The sequence below is a fragment of the Haliaeetus leucocephalus genome, unplaced genomic scaffold (genome assembly GCF_000737465.1).
Source record: "Haliaeetus leucocephalus isolate CR32 unplaced genomic scaffold, Haliaeetus_leucocephalus-4.0 Scaffold173, whole genome shotgun sequence".
Taxonomy (NCBI): domain Eukaryota; kingdom Metazoa; phylum Chordata; class Aves; order Accipitriformes; family Accipitridae; genus Haliaeetus; species Haliaeetus leucocephalus.
The window spans coordinates 15,480,789-15,500,767 of record NW_010972609.1 but is presented as its reverse complement, the minus strand read 5'-3'; the positions used below and the strand labels follow the sequence as shown (position 1 = coordinate 15,500,767).

Below are 19,979 nucleotides of genomic sequence, written 5' to 3'. Positions count from 1 at the left end.
TCCTTCATAAATAGCCTAAGTCAAAAATGTCAATTTTCCTCTTGAAGGAGGTAAGACAAATTTGCTTTAGTTTCTAATAGCCAAGGGCAAGAACACTAATGGCTTAGTGTAAATGCCTTCCTGCAGTCATAAATTCTGCTTCTTGGGGGATAAAGGATTTAGAGGATGATAAACAATCTCAAAATTCCTTCTTTCTTTTACTTTAAGTGAAAAATGTTACTCTATTGAGTCAGCTGGAGTCAGCAGCATCAATCTCAGTGGTGATTTTCCATTTGTTGTATCCAGCAACCCATCGATATCATCCCTAAATGAATGTTTCATTAAGGAATGTAGGCAGAAATGGGAGACGGCAATTATATTTGACTAATTTAGAGCTGGAACATTTCACACAACTTCTTCCTGGAAAAGAATTGCTGTAAGGTGTGACCTCCATATCACTTAACCTGGAGATTTTTCTTAAGCCAAAGCCCAGCTGATGCTTCATCTTCAGCTCTTGGTTTTTTACGGACAAGCATCACAGGTGCAGTCTCCTTCCAAGGGAGAGCTTCATACAGAAATACTCCTCCAGCAGTGGGTCACAGCATGTCACTAGGAACAGGAAAATCCACTTGACCATAATGATGCTTATGTGTGGGGACAGTGTAAGACCTTTCAAAAAAAAGCCCAGACAGACTTTCTCTTCTCCAGCTGTATCGGTCCATTACGTACTAACTACTGTCTGAGTTAAGGGATGGGGCACAGCTGTGGTTTTCTTAAAGCATGTTATTAACAGTATCAGCATAACCACTCAAACTCAAAAGGCATCATGTTTCTTAACCATGAGAGAAAGCACTCTGATTATTTTTAATTTTTTTTTTCTCCAACACCTGGTGTAAGAAATGGAAAAAGAAAATTATTTTGAGGCAGTGGTCTCAAAAGTTGCCTATCAATGGAGTGTGCGATGGGCATCTGTTGAGGATGACAGTTGAGTACAAAGCAGTGCTGCAGTCTAGCTCTTCACTGTGTTATGTCCCAGATCAAAGGAAAATATAGGGATGAACTTGCACCTGGTGGATTAAATAATGTTGCAAATAAGGATAGGTCATGAAACCACCTGGTGACTGTCTCATGCTTTCAGGTTTTATTTTTTACATTGTTAGGCATGCATGAGTTAGCATGACATTTTGGGCTGGATAGATGCTGCCACACACGACCAGTGCTTCAGAGCTTGACTGTAGCTCTGAGTATAAACATGACCCCATCCTAGGCAGAAAAGTTGCTAAAATGATGGCTTGTTAGTGCAATCTTTTGCTCTCGTATGTCTGTTATTAAACTAGACCTCTCATATGCTCTGTGGCATGGTCTGCTGCACAGAAGGAAACAGCCGGTGATAAATACTGAGCTTTAGTACTTTATACCTACTTCTGAAATATGTAAATGAGAAAGCTGTCTGCAGTAATCTTTGAAAACAGACCGCTGCATTGTACGAAGCCAGCAATTTTCCCCTCCAAAATCAAATGATCCTAGCAAAAATCAGAAGGATGATGTGGAGGAACTACAGTCAATTCCTAAAGTCACTCTTTAAAAAATGGTTTTGTAGTTTTATATTCCCTTACTAGGATCTGAATAGTGTATTCAGATAATAGCTGGATATAAATGCTAGATATAATTGCTAGATAGAAATGCTGAGAACGACTAATCAGCAAATTGTACTCTTAGGCTTGCCCAGACACACATTCTAAAAGGAAATTATTGCTATAAAACATTTTCCATTTAATCCCTTGTGCTTTCAGTTCTTGGAGGCTGCTTGACAAAATGAAAAAAAAAAAAAAATCAGTAAATAACTGAGAAGCCAGCTCAGAAACAGGGTGCAATTGAAGTCTTTAGTAGTCGTTACGTACCTGGAGATTACCCTCATCATTGTCACCGTTACTGTAGTCGAGCTGGCTGTTAAACGGTGACTGCTCGTGCTTTCTTCCCTTATTGTTTCCAACAGTTGGAATAATTTTCTGCCACAGCTTTGTTATGGGCATCTTGTTCCTCCAGTTCCTTCCTATCCACTCTTACCTTTCAAACAGCCTTAATCTCAATGTTTAATGTCATTGCATGGTACCTAACACAACGAGGAAGGTGCAAACATGCACCACTGCATCAGGCAGGACCTCTCCTGATCAAAGCGATGCTTTCGTGGTTTCATGCAGCCGGCAGGAGCTCGCCAGTCTGGCTGCAGCTGCAGGCAGCTTCAGGCAGCAGCCAGCAGCTGTCAACATCTGGGCAGCTCACCTGCCTCCCTCCCAGGTTGCTTAGTGCAGGACGACCACCGGAGAAGCTGCTGAGGAGGACATCAGCCTCAGTTGAGCCCTGAGGTTTATTATCAGCACAAAACACTAATAAGCATTGACTTTCCTGCATCGTGAATTGGTTCTGATGGCATGGTCAGAGCCTGCTTTGCTGCTAGGGAGCCTGTGGTGGTCTTTGTCACTGGACAAAGTCTCATCTTACCTTGGTTTAAGCTGAATACAGTTGTAAAGTAAGCAGCGAGATCCAGCCCAAAACTCACTGCAGTCAAAGGAGCATTTTTACCAGTTTTCATGAGGTTTTGGGGGAATGTGCCCCACCAAGTCAGAGGGCTTAAAACTACCTGTCCCAACATTTTCTGGCCCAGAGTTCAGTAGACCTTTAGAAGTAGTTAAACTTCTGGATTGCTTTCAACCCTTGAACCCTTGCTTGAACATAGCAACTTGCTTGAACCCTTTTTTAACTTTTTTTTTTTAAAGTCATCCAAATTTAGGCCTTTTGGAGGGAAGCTCAGCACCCCGAGCCTAATGATAAATATGAGAAGGCAAAAATTACACATGCAGCACCATTACCTTGCCGAGACCCATATTTACGTTGTCACAACACAAAATAGTTTTTATTCCTGCATCTTAGACTGGGGTTGGGATATTCAAAAGGTAATAATCTCTTGGGTTAAGAAGCTAGCTGCTCTGTTCTTCCTTCCTTCCTCAGCAACATGAGGCCGCAAGAGGAGGTCAAAAGATTATTCTTTTTTCATTATTCTTAATCCAATTCTTCAGTGGAAATGGACGTTCTTTTTATTGAATCCATTAATTTGATTGCTGCTGCTGGAAAGCTATTTCATGGCCCACAAGAAGTTAGAAAAGCTTGGATGTTTTCCTTTTTATTGGGGTGTAAGGTTTGTTCAGGAGAAGGATGGTGCACGAGTCTGCTAGGGATCTTGTCTCGCTGCTGCGCCCATCCCACTCAATGCACTCTGATACATGGGGGTGACAAAATGAGCATCCTCCCTCCTCACCTGCGGGGCACAGCTCAGCATCGTGCACCTTGCTGCAGAGGATTTTTTCCTTGGCTCAGAATATCTGTGCCCCGTCCATCATCAGACCTCTCTCGTTAAAGCTGGGTTGCTCCTGCCTCACCTACTGATTGCTCCGTGATGGGTGATGGAGTGTCACAGGGGGACAGCAGTTTTGCTGCAGAGAAACCCCCAAACCCCTCCACTTCTATGCCGTATTGATAGCCATGGAAAATCTTCTGATGTGAGCCTTTAAGCTCTATTTCTGGTGGCATGGAGCCAAGCTGGACACAAGTAATCTTCTCAACCTCCCTCTCTCCCCTCCCTGGTTATCAACCTCTGTTAGTTTCTTGCATTTTGGACAGCCAGGCAGAGTCAAGCAATATTGCAGTACTGGCTGTAATCACCTCGAATGACCCTGGTTTCACCCCTGAGCAGACAGCGTTGGGTCTTTTTTTTCCCCTTAGAGTAATTTCCAAGCGCAGCCCCTTAAGACTGAGCTGAAAAGCTTCCCTGAGAGATGGCTCTGTTGCTGGAGCGCCTGTCCCTCCCCATGCGGCCACCCGCTCTGCCTGTCTTGCCGATTGATTTTCCCTCCTGAAAGCCAAGCGCTGCCTGCAGCCCGCTCGGATCCATGCCGCTGAGGAAGCGAGGGAAAACGAAAGGAAGAAATAAGGTTTTGACTCCAGGCGCTGAAGGCAATTGTCATACTTTTTCCTTCGAAACCCGAGCGGGAGTTGACTGGGATCTGTCAAGCTGTGAGTTCTCACACGTTTAGTAAATATTTTGGGTCTGATTCACCGCTGAATCACTCTGTTATTTTTTTGGCTCTATTCGGAGGAACTGCTCTGTCACTGGGATAACACCAGCCATCTGAGATCCTCTCACCTTTGTATTTTAGCATCTCACAGTCACGTGTGCCTGTCCTCACAGTCCCCCACCAGGGTGGGGAGATGGCGTCATCCCTGCCTCGCAGAGGGACTCGGAGGCAGGCTGGTCACTGGCACCTGTGTTCTTCTCTGACACTAAATCCAAAACTGGCCAAAAGCTCCAGCTGTCAGCTGGTGAGACCCCGGCGTGATGCCCAAGGGTCCACACATAGCAGAAGGAGACACACATGCAGACGTGGGACTCGCCATGTCATAGGTGCCCCTTGGTGTGTGGTGGGTCATACAGCAGCTCCTGCTGCTGCGCGGTGGTCATTGAGCAGCTGCACTGCTTGTCTTGCTGTACCTGGGAGAGCTTCTGGGCGGACGCGAGAGGAGCATATTTCCCTCCAGAGATGACTGCGGTCAGTGTTTTGCATGTACGGATCTCTGCTTTCATCGCAGGTGGAAGACAGCGTGATGGATGTGTACGATCTTGTGTACGAGGAGGTGAGGAGGAACGCCTCCAGCTTCAGGAGGCACGAGCTGACTGCCATCCACGAAGCAGTAAGTTGTCTTTCAGCCTTAGCAGAAAACCTTGCCCTGGGGTATCTTCCCGAGGGTTTCAGCAGGCTGGGACTGACACCTGTGCTCTGCCTCATGGATGCTGCAGTGCCGTTCTCCCTCAGGAACCGAGCCCTCCAGCCTGCTGTGAGGTCTGCTCCTCCCTTCCTACTCTTCCTTTCCCAGGCTTGACCAACCAGATTATCGACGGGAGGAAAGGGCTGCCTACCTGAGCATCGTTCTGCTGCGAGATCTTCAAAGCTGCCACACTGCAGCTGACATATATATACATATATAGTCTGCCTCGGCAGGCACTCTGCCGTGCTCCCTATCTGTTGTATGAGAAAGTGGATATACACCTCCAGTGTCCCCGGTCAGGTAGAGAGAGGGGGAGAATTCCACATTGTCCAGCAGAAGTATTTGGACTTGGTTATTTCTGTTTATCCTTGAGCCTACGGCTGAGGAGTACTGGAGGCTACGTGGCCTCTTGCAGTGCTGGAGACTGCTAGCAAGCTCCCAGAAACCACCACCCAGGGCGCTGTTGGCGCAGGGGACTTCTCTGTAGCTCAGTGGGTGGCCAAGGGTGGTTGCCCAGAGCACAGGGAGGACGCTTGTCCTCAAAGCCGCAGAAGATGAGTGAGGATGTCCCCCGTGGTGAGAAACTCCTGGGTCCCCGCTGAGTAAAGGAGATGCCGTCTCCTCACGCAGCAGGGCCCATTTCGGTAGTGAGTTCATGGCATGCAGCAGGGCTGGACGGGAAGGTCAGCTCCACTCACCTGTTTCCAGACACCTCCCATGCAACTCCCTTTATCCTTCTGTGTTTTCTTAAATCATCGTAACAAGTACTTTCTGAAGCTGCTTTCACCCGTGCTTCTCAAAATGTAGAAAAGGGCAAATGTTTCTCATTGCAGCGATGGTGGTGGCCCTCGGAGCCTTGGCCAGGCGTGGTGGTGCTTGCTCTGCAGGGCTGTGGAGCAGCCCACCCGGAGTCCTGCTTGGCAAGGAGAACCAGGCTCAACACCCAGCTTCATCAGTTGCTTATTTTAGCCACTTTAATTGGTGGAGAAACAGTCCTTCTACTCCTTTTTTTTTTTTTTCCTTCTTCCTTCTGCCAGAGCTCCATGCTGGCCAGTTCACCGTGGCTATAGGAAACTAGCTCCACAGTGGGTGTTGCTGGGGACACTCCCCCCCGAGTCCATAACAAGAGCTGGAAACATGACTCTGTGCATCCCTGGGTTTTCCAGAGCAGCCACTGTGAGAGCTGGCGTGAGGACGGAGGGAGGGCTTGCCCCCAGCCCCAGGCAGCAGTCCTGGAGCACCACGGGCAATTTTGCGGCCAGATCCATCCACCTCCCCTGAATTTAACCTCCATTGCTGGAGCTGTCGATTGCATACCTATGTGCTTCGCTCCTCACAGCCCCGGTTGCATAGCCCTGCCTGGGGCAGCAGGGAGGAAGGGTGGCCCATCGCCAGCACCTCCTGCCGCACCAGCTGGCGGTGAGGGGAGAGCCCTGGTGAGCCGCTGGCACACCTCTCCCTCTCTTCCAGTTCCTGTGCTGTGGGAAGCACTCTCCGTTTGGGGACACGACCAATGTTGAGCACGAGACGTGCCCACCCGGCCAGGAGGGTGATGCGGAACAGGTAAGGGAAATGTTTCTTCCACCCCACAGTGGGGTTTGTGCTGCTACTTGCTAAGTGTTAAAACCTCACTGGTGTTGAAGTGTTAACAACAATTGTGGCTTTTTCGTGGGTTGGTGTTGCTGTGGGTTGGGGTTTGTTTTGCTGGGGTTTTGTTATTTCAGTAAGGAGGCGTCTCACCCACTGAAGGAGTCTTGGTGGATCAGCACGTCTCACACCTGCAGATGCGGTATCCTTTGCAGCTCTAGAAAGCCTTCAAAATGCTTGCATTTGCAGCCTGTCGTTTCCCTCCAGCTTCCTCCTCATCTCCTGCATGTGCAGAGAGTGTGAGATATCATAGGCATGTCAGAGCTCAAAAAAAAGTTGGGCTTTTCCACGTGACACTAGTTTCTGAGGCTTAAGAAGTCTCCCACTAACAGCAGATATGGAATTTGCTGTAATTTGTTTTTCCCAGGGCATTAAATGGGTATTAAAATGAGAAATTCATGAAGCAGGATGATGATGCCCAGCAGAAGCTTCATCAAATACACTTAATTCCTCCTGTCTGCAGTACCTCAGAGAGGTTGATGGAGAAGCCACCAGTATTAGATTGCCTCTGTGCTGAAGCTGCAACATAGACTTCATGCTCTCTGAGCAAATCTATTGTATGATTATTTTTCTTCCACTGGAGCAGCCAAATCAGCTGAAGTGGCTAAAGCCACCAGCATCATATGTATGTTGTCCTTAGGAAAAACAAAACCGTGTTGCTACAGCTATACAAAAACATTGTTGTTAAGCGAAGATGTCAAGCTTACACAGTGTCTAACGGGACACTGTGATGCGTGGGGGTGCGTCAGCCTGCGGGGCAGCGTTTCAAAGCACCGCCTCTGGGAACGTCACGTCTCGAAGCAGGGTGGAACTCGGCTCAAAGAGCAGGAAGGGAGAGCAGAGCAAAACCAGGCACCGTATGGGTGGCTCTGTTCCTCCCCCAGCTCATGGTTTGTGTTTCCTCTGGTTGCGAGCTGGGGCACGTGGGTGGGAGGATGCATTTTGCAACCTGGGGAACTGCAAATTTTGGTAGCTGCACTACATTCACTCCTGGCTTTGAGCGCTGTTACCTCGCTCTGCAAATCACTTCATCGAGGGCATGCTCTTGCATTTCTTTAAATGGCTCTCTTGGCTGACACCTGGATTTCCATGGGGCCGCTGGCATGCTTAAGGCTAATGTATATTAATGCTTGTGACACCTTGTGAAATAAAGCTGTTCATTAGTATCTTTGGGGAACGTATTTAGCATTATGGTGTGCTCTGCTTTTCCATCTTTTCATTTCCCCCTTTCCGTTTTCCAGTGGGTGGAAAGAAAAAAGCTTTTGCATGACCACACTTACCTGTGCACACGCACATCCCCCACAGTCCGAAACGCATCATACCAAGAAAATCGTAGGCGTATTGTAGTAATTGAAAATACTGCAGATGTTTGTCTTCCCAAGTTGCAGCAAGCGGCAGAAAAAAGGAGAGCTGCCCACGGAGCAGCCCAGCCGTGCAATGCTGCGTGCCCCCCTTGCCTCCGTTTCTATTTGGGGTCGTGGCAGCACTGTTGGGGGGACGAAGCCCCCCCGAGCTGCTGCCGTGCTGCAAGGGGTGTCTGTCTCCTCCCAGGACTGCCTGCGAGAGATCCACAACTTTCTGAAGAAGCACATGGACTTCGTCTCCACGCTCCTGGGTGTCACCATCGGCTTCATGGTAGCTATGTCTGTTCCTTTGCATTTTGGCCCCAAGAGGCAGGCTCCAGCGGGGGAGATGTACCCTAAATTAGTCCCCAGAATCTAGGATTTCGGATGATTTTGGAGACCGGCAGCAGAGAAACAGGCGGTGGTAGACTCCACTGTGGAAATTAAGAAAGGGCCAGGACCTGTCTTGGCCAGGCTGATGGCCAGAGGGCTCTTCCTGCAGAAATAGGCTCGCTGCACGGTTTTTCTGCCCAAACCAGGCACGGCAGCTGGGAGCGGGGAGCAGCGGGAGCGGGCTGCAGAGCATTTGCATTTCATCTGCCCAGGCTCGCCTGTGCATCTTCTCCTGCAAGCAAGAGGCCATGTCCCCTGGCACAGGGCTTGCGGATGAGGTGGGAAGCCAGCAGCAATTGTGGAAAAGGAGGTGCAGTAACAGCTCCGTGTTTTAGGAAACTTGCTGCTTCTCCTTGCCCAGCGCTCGCTGGCTGCCTCCCAGCTCGGCTTGGGAAGTCGCTTTGTGCGGCTGGAGCTGGAAGGTCTTGAAAGCTAGCCGGAGAGCTGTGCGGGAGGGGAAGGTCTCATCCTATTAACGACCACTAACGAACGCGGTAAGGTGCATCTCGGGCAGTGGGTGGGTGAAGCGCAGGCTCGTGAGGAGCAGGCTGCAAAGGAGAGGAGCAGAGCGTGTTGCCTGGGCTCTCAGGCGCTGTCTCTGAAGGAGGATCATCTTTGGAGGATGGCTTGGGTAGAAAGGGTCCGTCCTGAATTTGTGAGTCTTATTTGGGGGAGGGCGAAAGAAAATATGAAATGCTGCGAGAGGAGTGTGTCCGTCAGCGGCGAAGGGCCTCGGTGGCTGTGTGGGGACGGTCCCTTTGGAGCTGGCGAGCACCGCTGATTAAAACAAGTCTGCTCGCGTGCCCACCCACTGCTCGCCAGAGGTCTATCACTGTAATTACCTCTACACGAGGGCCCTGCACGTGTGGTGAAGCACGCCAGAAAACGCCAGGAGACGTTTCTTCACCACAAAGGGATGTTTGGTCTGCTCTGATGTCTCCATGCTGTGCCCCAGCTGAGGTGACCTTTCCTGACTGAATGTCTGTTTGGAGATTGATTTACTACTTGTGTCCGCCTTGGCACAATTATGGGTTAGAAGAGTCTTCTCCATCTAAACAAAACCCAGAGGAACAAACCCTTTTGTATTTTATACCGCTAGTAGTAAATTAGGAAAACCATCAGGCATTCCTATGGGGCTATAAATGTAAAGTCATGTGTGAATATTTGGTGTCGCTTTCTAATTTTTCTCAGGTATAGGAAGAATTTCACTGCAGCTGTATTCAGACAAAAGCGGGAGCGTTTTTATCATATGTATCTTTTTTCACAGCTTGATGCTATAGCCAGATAAGGCAGCTGTCTTTGAAGCGTGCGCGAGAGGAAATCTCACCGCACGGTTCACTATTGTGGTGGCAGGATGCAAAGGAAGCGCATGATGAGGGCTATAGCTCCTCTGATGTCACCGTCCCTCGGCCAACAACACACACATGTCCCCAGATAAAAAAGGCCCTTGCACGTTAAGGCAGACGTTTAGGAAAAAGCACGTTGTTGCAGCCCTCGTTATCCTTCCCACAGCAGCCTTACCTTTGATATGTCGGCTGTGTAAATCCTGATGTGTGATATACCAGGCAGAATATCACAATACAGAGGAAGTATATGGTTCTCTGCATTCACAACCATTCATGTGCATGGGGTGGGGTTTGGGTTTTGTCAGGGTTTTTTGTTTTGTTGGGTTTTTTACTCCAAACAATACATGAGGTTTGGCTTTTTTCTCCCTATGTAATTTGTACAAAAAGCTATTATGAGAGAGCAATGTTTGTTTGCATAGAAGAATGTTTCGTGGCAGGAATTTGAAATCTGAATTTCCTGGTTTCATCTCATTTCTTGATATTTTTAGGACTGGGTTTGAGCCGCACTCTGTTAATTCCAATCAGATGCTTTAACCATGTGTTGGGGTTTTTTTCTCTCCCATGTTGGAATTGGTGTTCACCATTTTACTGAAAAACAGCTCTCTTAAGAAAAATGTGACATCCTGATACTCAGAAGTGCCAAGTGGACTAACAGGCAACATTTATGATTGCTTATTTGCACAGACGGAGCATCATAATCAGTTCAGCATTTAATTGTTTGTCTGTCTCATTTATTTCCTTTTAGGTTTATGGGATGATCCTGACTTCATTCCTCTGGTTCTCCATCCACTTCAGCAGCAACCTGGAGCGGAAAGGCAGATACGTCCTGCGAGAAGGGTAGAAACCCACCAGCTGGGCATCCTTACCAGGTAGAGCCAGCTCTTGGCGCGGGAAGATGTCTGAAGTCACCCACAAAACCCCCCGGGAAGGCGTTGTGTGGGGGCAGGTGGTGGGACGTGTGTCACGCGCTTCCCCTTCCTGCACTACGAGATTTCGTGCATTTCCAAGCTGGTCGGAGCAGACGATGCTCTGCGGAGGAGCAGTCCCACACCTTCACCAAACCCAGACAAGGACTGAGACGTGCACCTGGGCTCGGAGATGCAGATCGCCTCGCCGGGGGACGTACGGGCTGTAGCTCCACAAGCAGGACACAAACAGTTCCTTAGGACAAATACGGAGAGAAAAGCCCAGCAAAACCTACAGCATTAAACCAAACTTCTATTGCGCTGTCATCTGAGCTGTTCTTTGTGACCCCCCAAGATGCGACGTTTCTAGGAAGATGGCTTTGGATCATAGCCTGGGACCGTTCTTGTGCAATTGGCTAACACATGGATGCGAAGCGTGTCATTGCTGATAGGAAATGTGCTCTCCTAGCCTGGACGCTCGTAATGAGTGACTTTGGGCACATTTCTGATCATGCTCGAGTATGTAGGCATCCAATGACCGTTGACTGTTTTTTCTCTGTTTTCAAATACTGCCAGAGCTTTTGGTAGAGATCGGGAAAAAAATCAGAAAGCAGTGCATGAGCTTTGAAACAAATGGCCAGCATAAGGACATATCTTGCTGTTATTCCTCCCTGCTAATGCAATACACCATTATTTTTTAATTCTTAGGATTTAGTCAACCTCCTAGAGCTTGATGCCACACAGATTTCACAGGGGCTTGTTCAACTTCCAGCCTTAGCTCTGTGTTTATCTAGCTTCGCTAACCCACTGCGCTGCTGTGCAATACAAAAGGACTTTGATATTACACATACACACAGGACTGAAGTTTGAATCCATAAGAGAACAGCACTGATCTCCAGCCAGATCAAACAATACAATGTCCAACTCCACGTCTCTTTACATCACCTTATCAATAATAAACAGAAATTTTAAAAGCCTCAATCAACTGAAGAACTCGGCTCTCAGTCTAGCTCAAACGACAGCTCCCTGCTGTGCTTTGCCCTCATTGCAAGGAGGCAGAGCTGCTTCTGAGCTGAAACCCATCATTGCAACAGATTTAGCACCTGCTGGAAAACCTGCTGTAAACTATACGGCTATGTGAAATGCCTGTTGAACCAACAACAGCTTTCAGCCCTCTCCTTCGTTGTGGCTTTTAGCCATGAAAAACAGTAAGTAGCAATTGTTCATTGAGGTAAATGTGGAAACCCCGGTACTGATGTTCGGGGCAGGTCCTGGCCCTCAGGCAGGGGCTGCCACACGTACAAGAACAGCAGTACAGCCTGCAGCACCTGGTTAGCATTTCAACATGGCTGCAAATATCTTGCATTGGAAAGAATTGCGTTGGGGGATGGGGAAAGGGCTATTGCTCCTCATCCCGCTCCCTTGGAACCAGCGGAGCTTCACCATTGACTTCACTGGAAGCAGGATCAAGTTCAAATTGCTCCAGAGTATTACTCAAGCTCCCCCCGGGCAGTCACCAACACGCCTCGGTCTAGCAGTGATTTAGTGGCGATACGCACTTGCCAATATACCCACCTTCTAGCAGTGGGGAAAGATTCACTTACATGTATGTATGTACTGTGAAGTGTATTGCTCTCTGGAGAGAGACAATCTCCCTTGTAAGCTCCAGTTGCTATTGTCCAGGCCACTGCTATTGTTATTCCTCAGGCCAGCTGGCAGCTCATGTGACTCATGGTTTCTTCAATAAAGATGAATTTCTTGCAAAAGGCCATCATTCCTTCTCTTTTTCTGCCGTACATGAGGCTGCCTGCATTGCTCAGGGGTTTGCGTCATGGAGAGCCCTCAGTAATTCTTTCAGTGCTGGGAAGAGATATTCTCCGGGCAGCTGGCGCTTGCCTGTCCCAGCAGCATGCCTTAGCACCCAAGAGGGAGAGGATGGCTTTGGTCCTTTGGGGGAAAAGGAGACGCTCATCAGCCTCATCCTACCCTCAGCCAGCTGCTGGGGCAGCAGGCAGGTACCTCGTGAGGAGTAACGCAAGCAGGGGCAGGAAAAAAAGCTTAAGGACGCATTTAAACAATAAAGACCGGAGTGTTTATATGAAAGAAATCTCTATGGTTTCACTTTTTTAAACACTAGGTAGTCAGGTCTTGCCCACTGCTCTGTGTTGGTGGGATGATGTTCTGCCATATCAAAAACTATTGGAGATCAAGCAGATCAGTGGAGTCCATGTCATCGGCGTGGGTTACCTGCTGTAGCCTCATTGACTAGTAGAAAAGATCTCTGTTGAAACTTCACCACCAGCACTGCTAAAGCTTTAGGTGCTCCTCCTTCCCAGGTCAATTTTTAATGTAAAGGGATGATTATGGACAGGAGTAGCACATATATGACAAAGAAACCTGAAAGGCTATCGTATCCCCCGCCCCCAGCTCTCATTTCCCTTGAATCACGTGTGATCACTGAAACTCCCTCAGAAGCAGCAGGCACCTTTCCGGCCCTGGCCATATAGGCGTGCATGTGCGTAGCTGCTCTTTTCACACCTCTGCAAGGATTTCTGCTGCTTGCGGCAGGGATGAGAACATGACCTGCACCAAACCATCTCACAAGGGGATAATGTGCCCGGAGAGTCGTCGTTTCCTCTTCCCAATAAGCAGGAGACTAGAAGCATGCAATTTCTTGTCCCAGGGAGCTGGAAGTTCCCTTTCTTCCTCTGACAGCCAACCATGGGGTTTAGGTAATTATTTTGGTACAAAATACACCAACAAACTGTAATTAAAAAAAAAACGCAAACCTTGTTCTGTACGTACACGCTGGCCATCTCATGATCTTTACTCCCATTTCACCTGCTGCTGGAGTTCCCCTGCAGGCAGCAGCACCTTTAATGAGCGGGTGGCAGAGCAGTGCCTGGCCAGACCCGTGCTGTGTGTCACAGCAGGGGCTCCCGCCGCCCTGCGATGGCATCCCGCTCTCGTTTTCAGGAGCAGGAAAGCAATACCTCCGACTCCTCGGTTTTTAGAAACCTGTTGCAGAAAAGTACAGTGTTACCATTTCGTTCGCAGTCATAGAAATGGCAGCACCCAGGGATGGCTGGATGGAAGCCGCGAGGCGGGCAGGTGTCAAGCAGGTTCTTCTTACACCCGCGCCAACAAAAAAGCCCTGACCTGCAGTCAATGTGCTTGCACTTACCAGTCCCTAATTTGCTGCTCGCTGTGGGCAAATTACAGCTCTTGAGCAACCAGAGCAAAACCTGGGGAAACTATTTGTAAGCGCTGCCGAGATTTACTCGGTGTTGAGAAGAGCAAGAGAGAGATTTTGTCAGGGTAAGAGCACGGAGCTGAGCAGTGGGGATGCAGAGCCAGCAGCCAGGCAAGGGAACACGTGCAGACCCGCTGAGCCTCCCCAGGGCTTGCACAAGGGGAAGCGCACCCTTACGAGCTTGTCAACACTCAAACTCTGGTAGGAGAGAATTCCCTATTAATGTAGGCATAGGCAAGAGCACAAAAAAAATTAAAGTGAGACCAAAGGTGCGAAGTTAAATATTTCATTGTGAATTGGCTCCAATTAATTGTCAGTTAAGCTCCAGCAATTATCAGTTAGTTCCGCTAAGGTCACCTGGGCAATTGCAGTTTGGCCTCTCTATGGGTCTGCGTTAGTTTGTGCTCACGCGTTACCCTTTTCCTTTTATTTTAGGCAAAGCCCCCAGCTCTATCTGAGGACGCGGAAAGAGGGAGCAACCTATAGGGCTGGGGAGCATCAGCCCACGGCAGCGGCAAGAAGCCTTCTGTGCTGCGCTCTATCCTTCGTTGCCCGCACACCGCTCAGGTCCTGCTCTGCCAGCGTAAGCATTAATTTCCCCTGAGGCTTCACGTGGGGCTCAGTGCGTGCTCGTGGGTGGCCTGGCCACAGCTTGCTTACGAGCCAGGGGAGCTCTCCCAGCGCCTGCTCCGAGGGCAGCAGGTGCTGCTTTTCCAACGTACTTCTCCTGCAGAACGGGAGGTGAGCAGGGCGCAGCTTTGCACAGCAGCTGAGAACGCTCAGGGCTTCTGCAAATCAGGTTTTTCAGCACCCAGAAAAAAACTGAGGAGCTCAGAGCACTTGTGAAAAGCACAGGTTAAGCGATTTACTGACTCTCTAGAGGGATTCGGTGGTGAGGAGAGTGGGAATCTTTCAGCCTTGTGGTGGGCTGGCTTGGCTCCAAAATGTTTTGCTAGTTCCTGCCCTATTGACTGTGTGTCTGCCAGTTCCCACTGCCGCCAAAATATAACTTCCTCATGCAACAGCCCCTTCGCTGTGCAACTCTGATTCATGTCTGCAGCAAGCTCCTAAAGGAGATATTGCCGAGCAAGTCCTTCCAAAGCCTTTTAGGGTGGCAAATTTGCATGGACCTTTGCAGCGCTGGGGTGGTAAGGAAGCCATCTCCTGCCAAGGTAAAGCTGCGTTTCTGAGCTGCAGATGCAGGAGATATTTTTTTAAGAAATAGTTGATAGGCATTTTTTTTTTTAACCAGGTGCAGAAGCAATGCGTTTGAAAAAGCAGCTGGCTATAATTATCCTTTAGCAATGCAGCCGGTGGTGGTAGATGCTGCACACAGGAGATCTCGGCCAGCGCAGCTGAAGGCGAGTTAAGTCAGAAGCTGCTTTGAATGCACGGTCGGATCATGCACGCCTGGCAACTTTCACATGAAGTGTCGTTGCAGTTCTCTCTTTTAGCACGATGCTATATTGGGCTGAGAAGGGATTTTTTTTCTTAACTGTGTAGTTCCTCTTCTGGGAGGTTGAGCAACTGGCAGTGAGCATCAACCCTGGCCACTGGGAGACGTAGGACCGGGTGGGAGGGTGGGGGAGAGCACAGGAGCGAGGAGGGGGGGCCCCGGAGCAGCCTTGGAGGCTGTTTTGGAAAAAACATGCGGTGTCTTGCAGCTACCAAACCCACGACTGGTTGCAGGCCTGCCGGTGAGGCTGCTCCACTGCCCGCCGTGCCGTCCCTCACACCCCCAGCACAAATCCAGTGCTGTCTTTAGTCACCCGGCGTTTTGGGGGTCCGTCAAACAGATTAATGCCTGGAGGCAATCTGCATATCTACCCCTGCCAGGACGGTCGCGAGGCAAAAAAGCCTATCTCTTTATCTGGAAGAGATACAGGGCAGTCGCTCAGCTTGCGAGGAATAGGCACATCTTGGGAGAAATACTTTCAGCCAAGCCCGGAGGTGCCCACCCACAGCAAATCCCCTCCTGGCTACCAGATCCTGTTCCTTTAGACTCCAGCAAGCAAAAAGGAAAGGTCCTTCCCAGGGTTTTTGCCAGGAAGATGCATATCCCTGCGTCACTCTCCCTGGAGTCACTGGCAGGCGGCTAGCGGGGTTGTTTATGTTATCCCAAGGCAAAATCCAACCCCTCTCCTTTCAGCAGCACTAAATGCTATTGTTTACCCCCCCCTTCCCCCCCCCGTGTGCACCAGCTTGCTCACGGACGTGCCCGCTTTCTTTTCAGCCCCGTTACACCAGCAATAAGCTATTCTAGTCTTTATTCACCTACTAATGAATTATATATTGATAATACAATAGAAGCTCTCTGCATCGATGGGCTGGGCTCTCGCTCTCCCACATGGCATCTCACAAAGCGCAGCTGAGCTCAGCTGTGGCTCAGCCCTCTCTGATGCCCTGGGAAAAATGAATGTTCACTTTCCGGGCTCAAGAGCTGAGAAGAGGGAGCGTCTGGGCTGGATGGGGAAACCCGCTCGGGTTTGCTCTCCCTCTGCCGTAGCTGCGGTAGGAGCAATGCTGTCCTTCCCCACTGCCCCCCCTTCCTCCTCCTCTTTATATAACCTGACCCATCACCATAGATACGTTGACATAAATATTTAAAGATGGCAGAGAGACAGACCACGCAGACGGGAACCATTTGTTGAGTTTATTAGAACCAGAAACTTCAGGCGCAGCTACAGGTCTCTGCTTGCCACATCCCCCCCGCCCCGCCGAAGGCTGTGAGGCAAACGTGACCCCCCGGCTATCACCGTGTTTTGGCTGAATTTGCAGAGCCAGGCATGGGGATTTTCGGATGAGCAGGCGCCAGCCACTCCTGCTGGGGCACAGAAAAGATGTTCTGGAGATGACCCCTTAGAGACGTGGATGAGATTCTTAATATTATTTTTTCTGCTCAAAATGAAGGCGTTGGCTGGCTCCCCAGGGTTGCAAGTGGGGCCTCTTCCCAGGCGATGGAGCTCCACCTTCCCACTGCCCTAGGCCAGTCCATGCCCTGCAGCTTGTCCTTGCTCAGGTCCCTGCCTTGAAAAACAGCATTGCGTGGTGTTGGCTGCCTAGGAAGTTACTCTTATGCACTCTGGGACTATTAGTGTCCTGCAGCATGAATTTCTGAGCTGCTTTTCATGCATCTCCAAAATGTCCTATTTAAAGATTTTTGGTGATGCTGCTGTTGTGGTTTTTGTTTGTTTTTTTTTTTTTACCTCTACAGGTAAATTAGAAATCCAGGCTATTTCTGTCATATTTTCCACAGAAAATAAGATGTGGTGATTAAAAGCTAACTAGAACCTCACCCGCAAAATGACGTGCATTTTATTCCCACAGTTTGTCCATCATTTTTGTGCTGGCTGTGAGGAGGGCAGGGGGACTGCCATGCAAGCCTAAGCCATGCAGCTAGAGTATCACGTTGGTGGCCATCCCGCAGTCCCCAGCAGATGAGGGACTCCCATCTGCTCTCCCAAATCTCCTAGAGACCCTGGGGTTTAGGTGTTTAGAGCCTGCCTTGGTGCTAATCATTTCACACCCTGGTCGCCAGCTCTCCAAGCATGCATACGAGGTGGGGAGGACACGAGTCCGTCCTCTTCTCTCATTACCCTCCGCTGGTTTTTATAAAACACAAGGGGGTTTTGAGGTGGAGCTGCTGGAAGGCTGGTGGGCATCTCCCTGGGAGAAGCAGGCTCCAAGTCCCGGGGCTGGGTCCGTCGAGGCTGGTAAGGCACTGCCTGCTAAACCCGGGGCTGGGAGGCAGCTCAAGCCGCATCTGGTCTAACCGTCCCTGGTGACTCATACCCATATATGTCAGCTATGGCAAAACCCACAAGCATGACACTGACTTTTATAAACAGGTTGACAAAAACCACCCCAACAACCCAAGCCCAGCAGACAGAGGAAAACCACTGCAAGCGCCTCCACTCTCTGCTGCTTCACCTGGCCTGCAAAGCCGATTGCAAAAGCAAATTCAAGCTTGGGCGCAGGTTTGGGGTTTTTATTTGGCATTTTGGGGCTAATTTTGGGGGGTTTTTTCTTTACTTTTTTCGAGTTTACTTTTCTCTTTCAGTGATGCAAGGCTTGGGAGGTAGGTAGCTTCTTCACAGACCTGCCTGCAGCTGGCTGCTATGTAAATGACTATGCATCAGCGTGGCACACTGCTGAGCACTCGAACTGAGCCCATCCTCCTAAAGGGGGAAGTCATCAGCCCTATTCATTGCACTTACACTCGATACTGGCATGTGACACCAATACATGAACTGGATTTGTGCAAATTAGCTTTACTTATTTATACAGCAGCATTTTATAAAGAGCTGATAAAGCTGCTCAGAGTCTTTGAAATGCAGTTCTGGTACTTTTTAGACTGTACAGCAAGTAGTATGGCACGACAAATGAATATACAACATCTGAAATCATACGTAACCTGGGGAAACAGTATATGTTATCATGACACTGTGTCACGGTGGTGATTTCTTATTTCCTGTACATTAAGCTCAAGGTTTTCAAACATACCCAGCTGACCTGCTTATAAAAACCCCAACCAACCAAATATATTTGGACAATGCTTGAAATCCTTTTCCACTTCCAAGTTTTGGAGAGAACTTAGTTGGTACAGCCAGATGGGTGAACCCAGTTTAGACCCAGTAGGCTTTAGCCTGTAACTGGAAGCTTCTTGATGTAGGAGATGGTGGGGCTGTGCCCCTGCTCCCCCTGCCAGAGCCACATCTGTACCTGAGCCCTGGGCAGCACATGCTCCAACACAACCTGAAGGAAGGTCCCAGAAACGGGACTGTGTTAGCTCTAAACCAGACAGTTTGCTAATACAATTTTTGGAGGATATGAAAAGGTTTATTTCTCGTTTTCTGTTTTCCTTCGCTTCCCAACATAAAAGAAAAAAAAAAAAAGGCAGAAAACAAGAAAAGAAAAGCAACCGTGACAAAAAAAAAAAAAAGCAATCCCAAGCTCCCTAGAAGCAGTTTCAATGTCAACTTTGTAGCAGTGATTGCAGCTGGGGTTGCCCGCTCTCCAGTGCACAAAAGTTGATTTGAGAGTCATTTTCCTTCATAGCTGGTGGGGCTGCTGCAGCTGAAGGCCTTATCAGTTTGCAGCTGGTTCCTTCCTTCCTCTCCCTCACACTGACTCTCCAAGCGCCTCCGAGAGTTTTTCTGTGCATGAGAGGCTCCTCCATTTGTTTCGGGGAGGTGAGGTGGCTATATTTTGTTTTAATATTTATAGCTGGGAAGGATGAAGGTGCAGAAAAAAAAAGATGTTGTGAGGATGCTATGGTGTAGCAAGTGAGCAGCTTCGGGATCCTGCCGTTGTCCTTTGAATTCATGAGCAGGAGCCACCCAGGATTACAGCTACTGCAGTGACGAGATGGGTTGTACTAACAATTTGGGATAGCAGTTACATGCATAACTAGCCTCGTGAATCTCCGGCTTCATTGGTAAGGCTGGATGAGTGAATGTGGCTTAGAGACAAAGGGTTTATGCATCCATGGCAAGCCCGCAATCGGGGACGTACTCAGCATAAGTAATTGGGGAACGGGGCCAACTTCTATTCATCCCTGGTCCCCACCGCTGCGGACAGCCGTGGGCTGTTGCTGAGGGGCAAAGAAGGGTTTGATGAACATGATGGAGCCCTGGACCAACTCATCCCCGAGGGCAATGGGATGATTTTGGAACAAGTTGACTCATTTTCAGCGTACACATGTAGGAAATGTGTGCTTAGCTAACAGCATATTCCTGCTTACGGGATGCGTGGCAGGGAAGATGCCATCGAGTGTGAAAGTGTTTGGCTCGGAAGCTGCTCCCTGAAATGCTTTCGTTAGAGGAAAGCGCCTGGGCAGAAAGAGGGCAGGTTTCCACATGTGACCGCTGCAAGCGGGCACCGAGTTCATATTTAGCATGGTAAGGTCCCGACCTTTGCTAGAGCTGCTGGCTGCTGCCTTTACCAGAAGTCCTCTCATGCTCTGATTATGTGACTTACTATCCTGCCCCTAGAAGAAAAAAATGAGCTTGCTGGAAGCATAATGTGGGCTGAGAGCAATTTATATTTCTAGGGATGAGCAAGTGGGCCAAAGTGGGTTTCGGCCAAAAGATTGGGAAATTTCATTGTGCTTCTCTTGCACAGCTTTGGGGTTTTTTAACTAAAATTTCACTAAAATTTCTAAGCCATGATGTGAGGCTTACTTGAACTGTTGACATGTGTGACCCAAATCTCTTCGGTGGGCAGCCCTGAAGCCTCCCCTGATACTCACGCGACCCAATAACCAAGGGAAAACATTCTGAGTGGTTCTACT

The 19,979-nt window shown here is 49.1% G+C and overlaps 1 protein-coding gene across 8 annotated transcripts in view; it reads left to right on the top strand.

The window, feature by feature from the left end:
* Positions 1-18,030, top strand: part of TSPAN32 (tetraspanin 32) — a 39,877-nt gene extending 21,847 nt beyond the window's left edge. Inside the window, exons 5-11 of one of the 8 annotated variants that reach the window (XM_010563886.1) lie at positions 4,624-4,725; positions 6,271-6,363; positions 7,999-8,082; positions 10,275-10,366; positions 14,123-14,270; positions 17,536-17,664; positions 17,748-18,030. In XM_010563886.1, the coding sequence (XP_010562188.1) occupies positions 4,624-4,725; positions 6,271-6,363; positions 7,999-8,082; positions 10,275-10,366; positions 14,123-14,270; positions 17,536-17,664; positions 17,748-17,750 (651 nt within the window). In that variant the 3' untranslated portion in view covers positions 17,751-18,030. The other 7 variants (XR_774144.1, XR_774145.1, XM_010563889.1 and 4 more) reach the window with 7 other exon arrangements.
* The last annotated feature ends 1,949 nt before the right edge of the window (positions 18,031-19,979 follow it).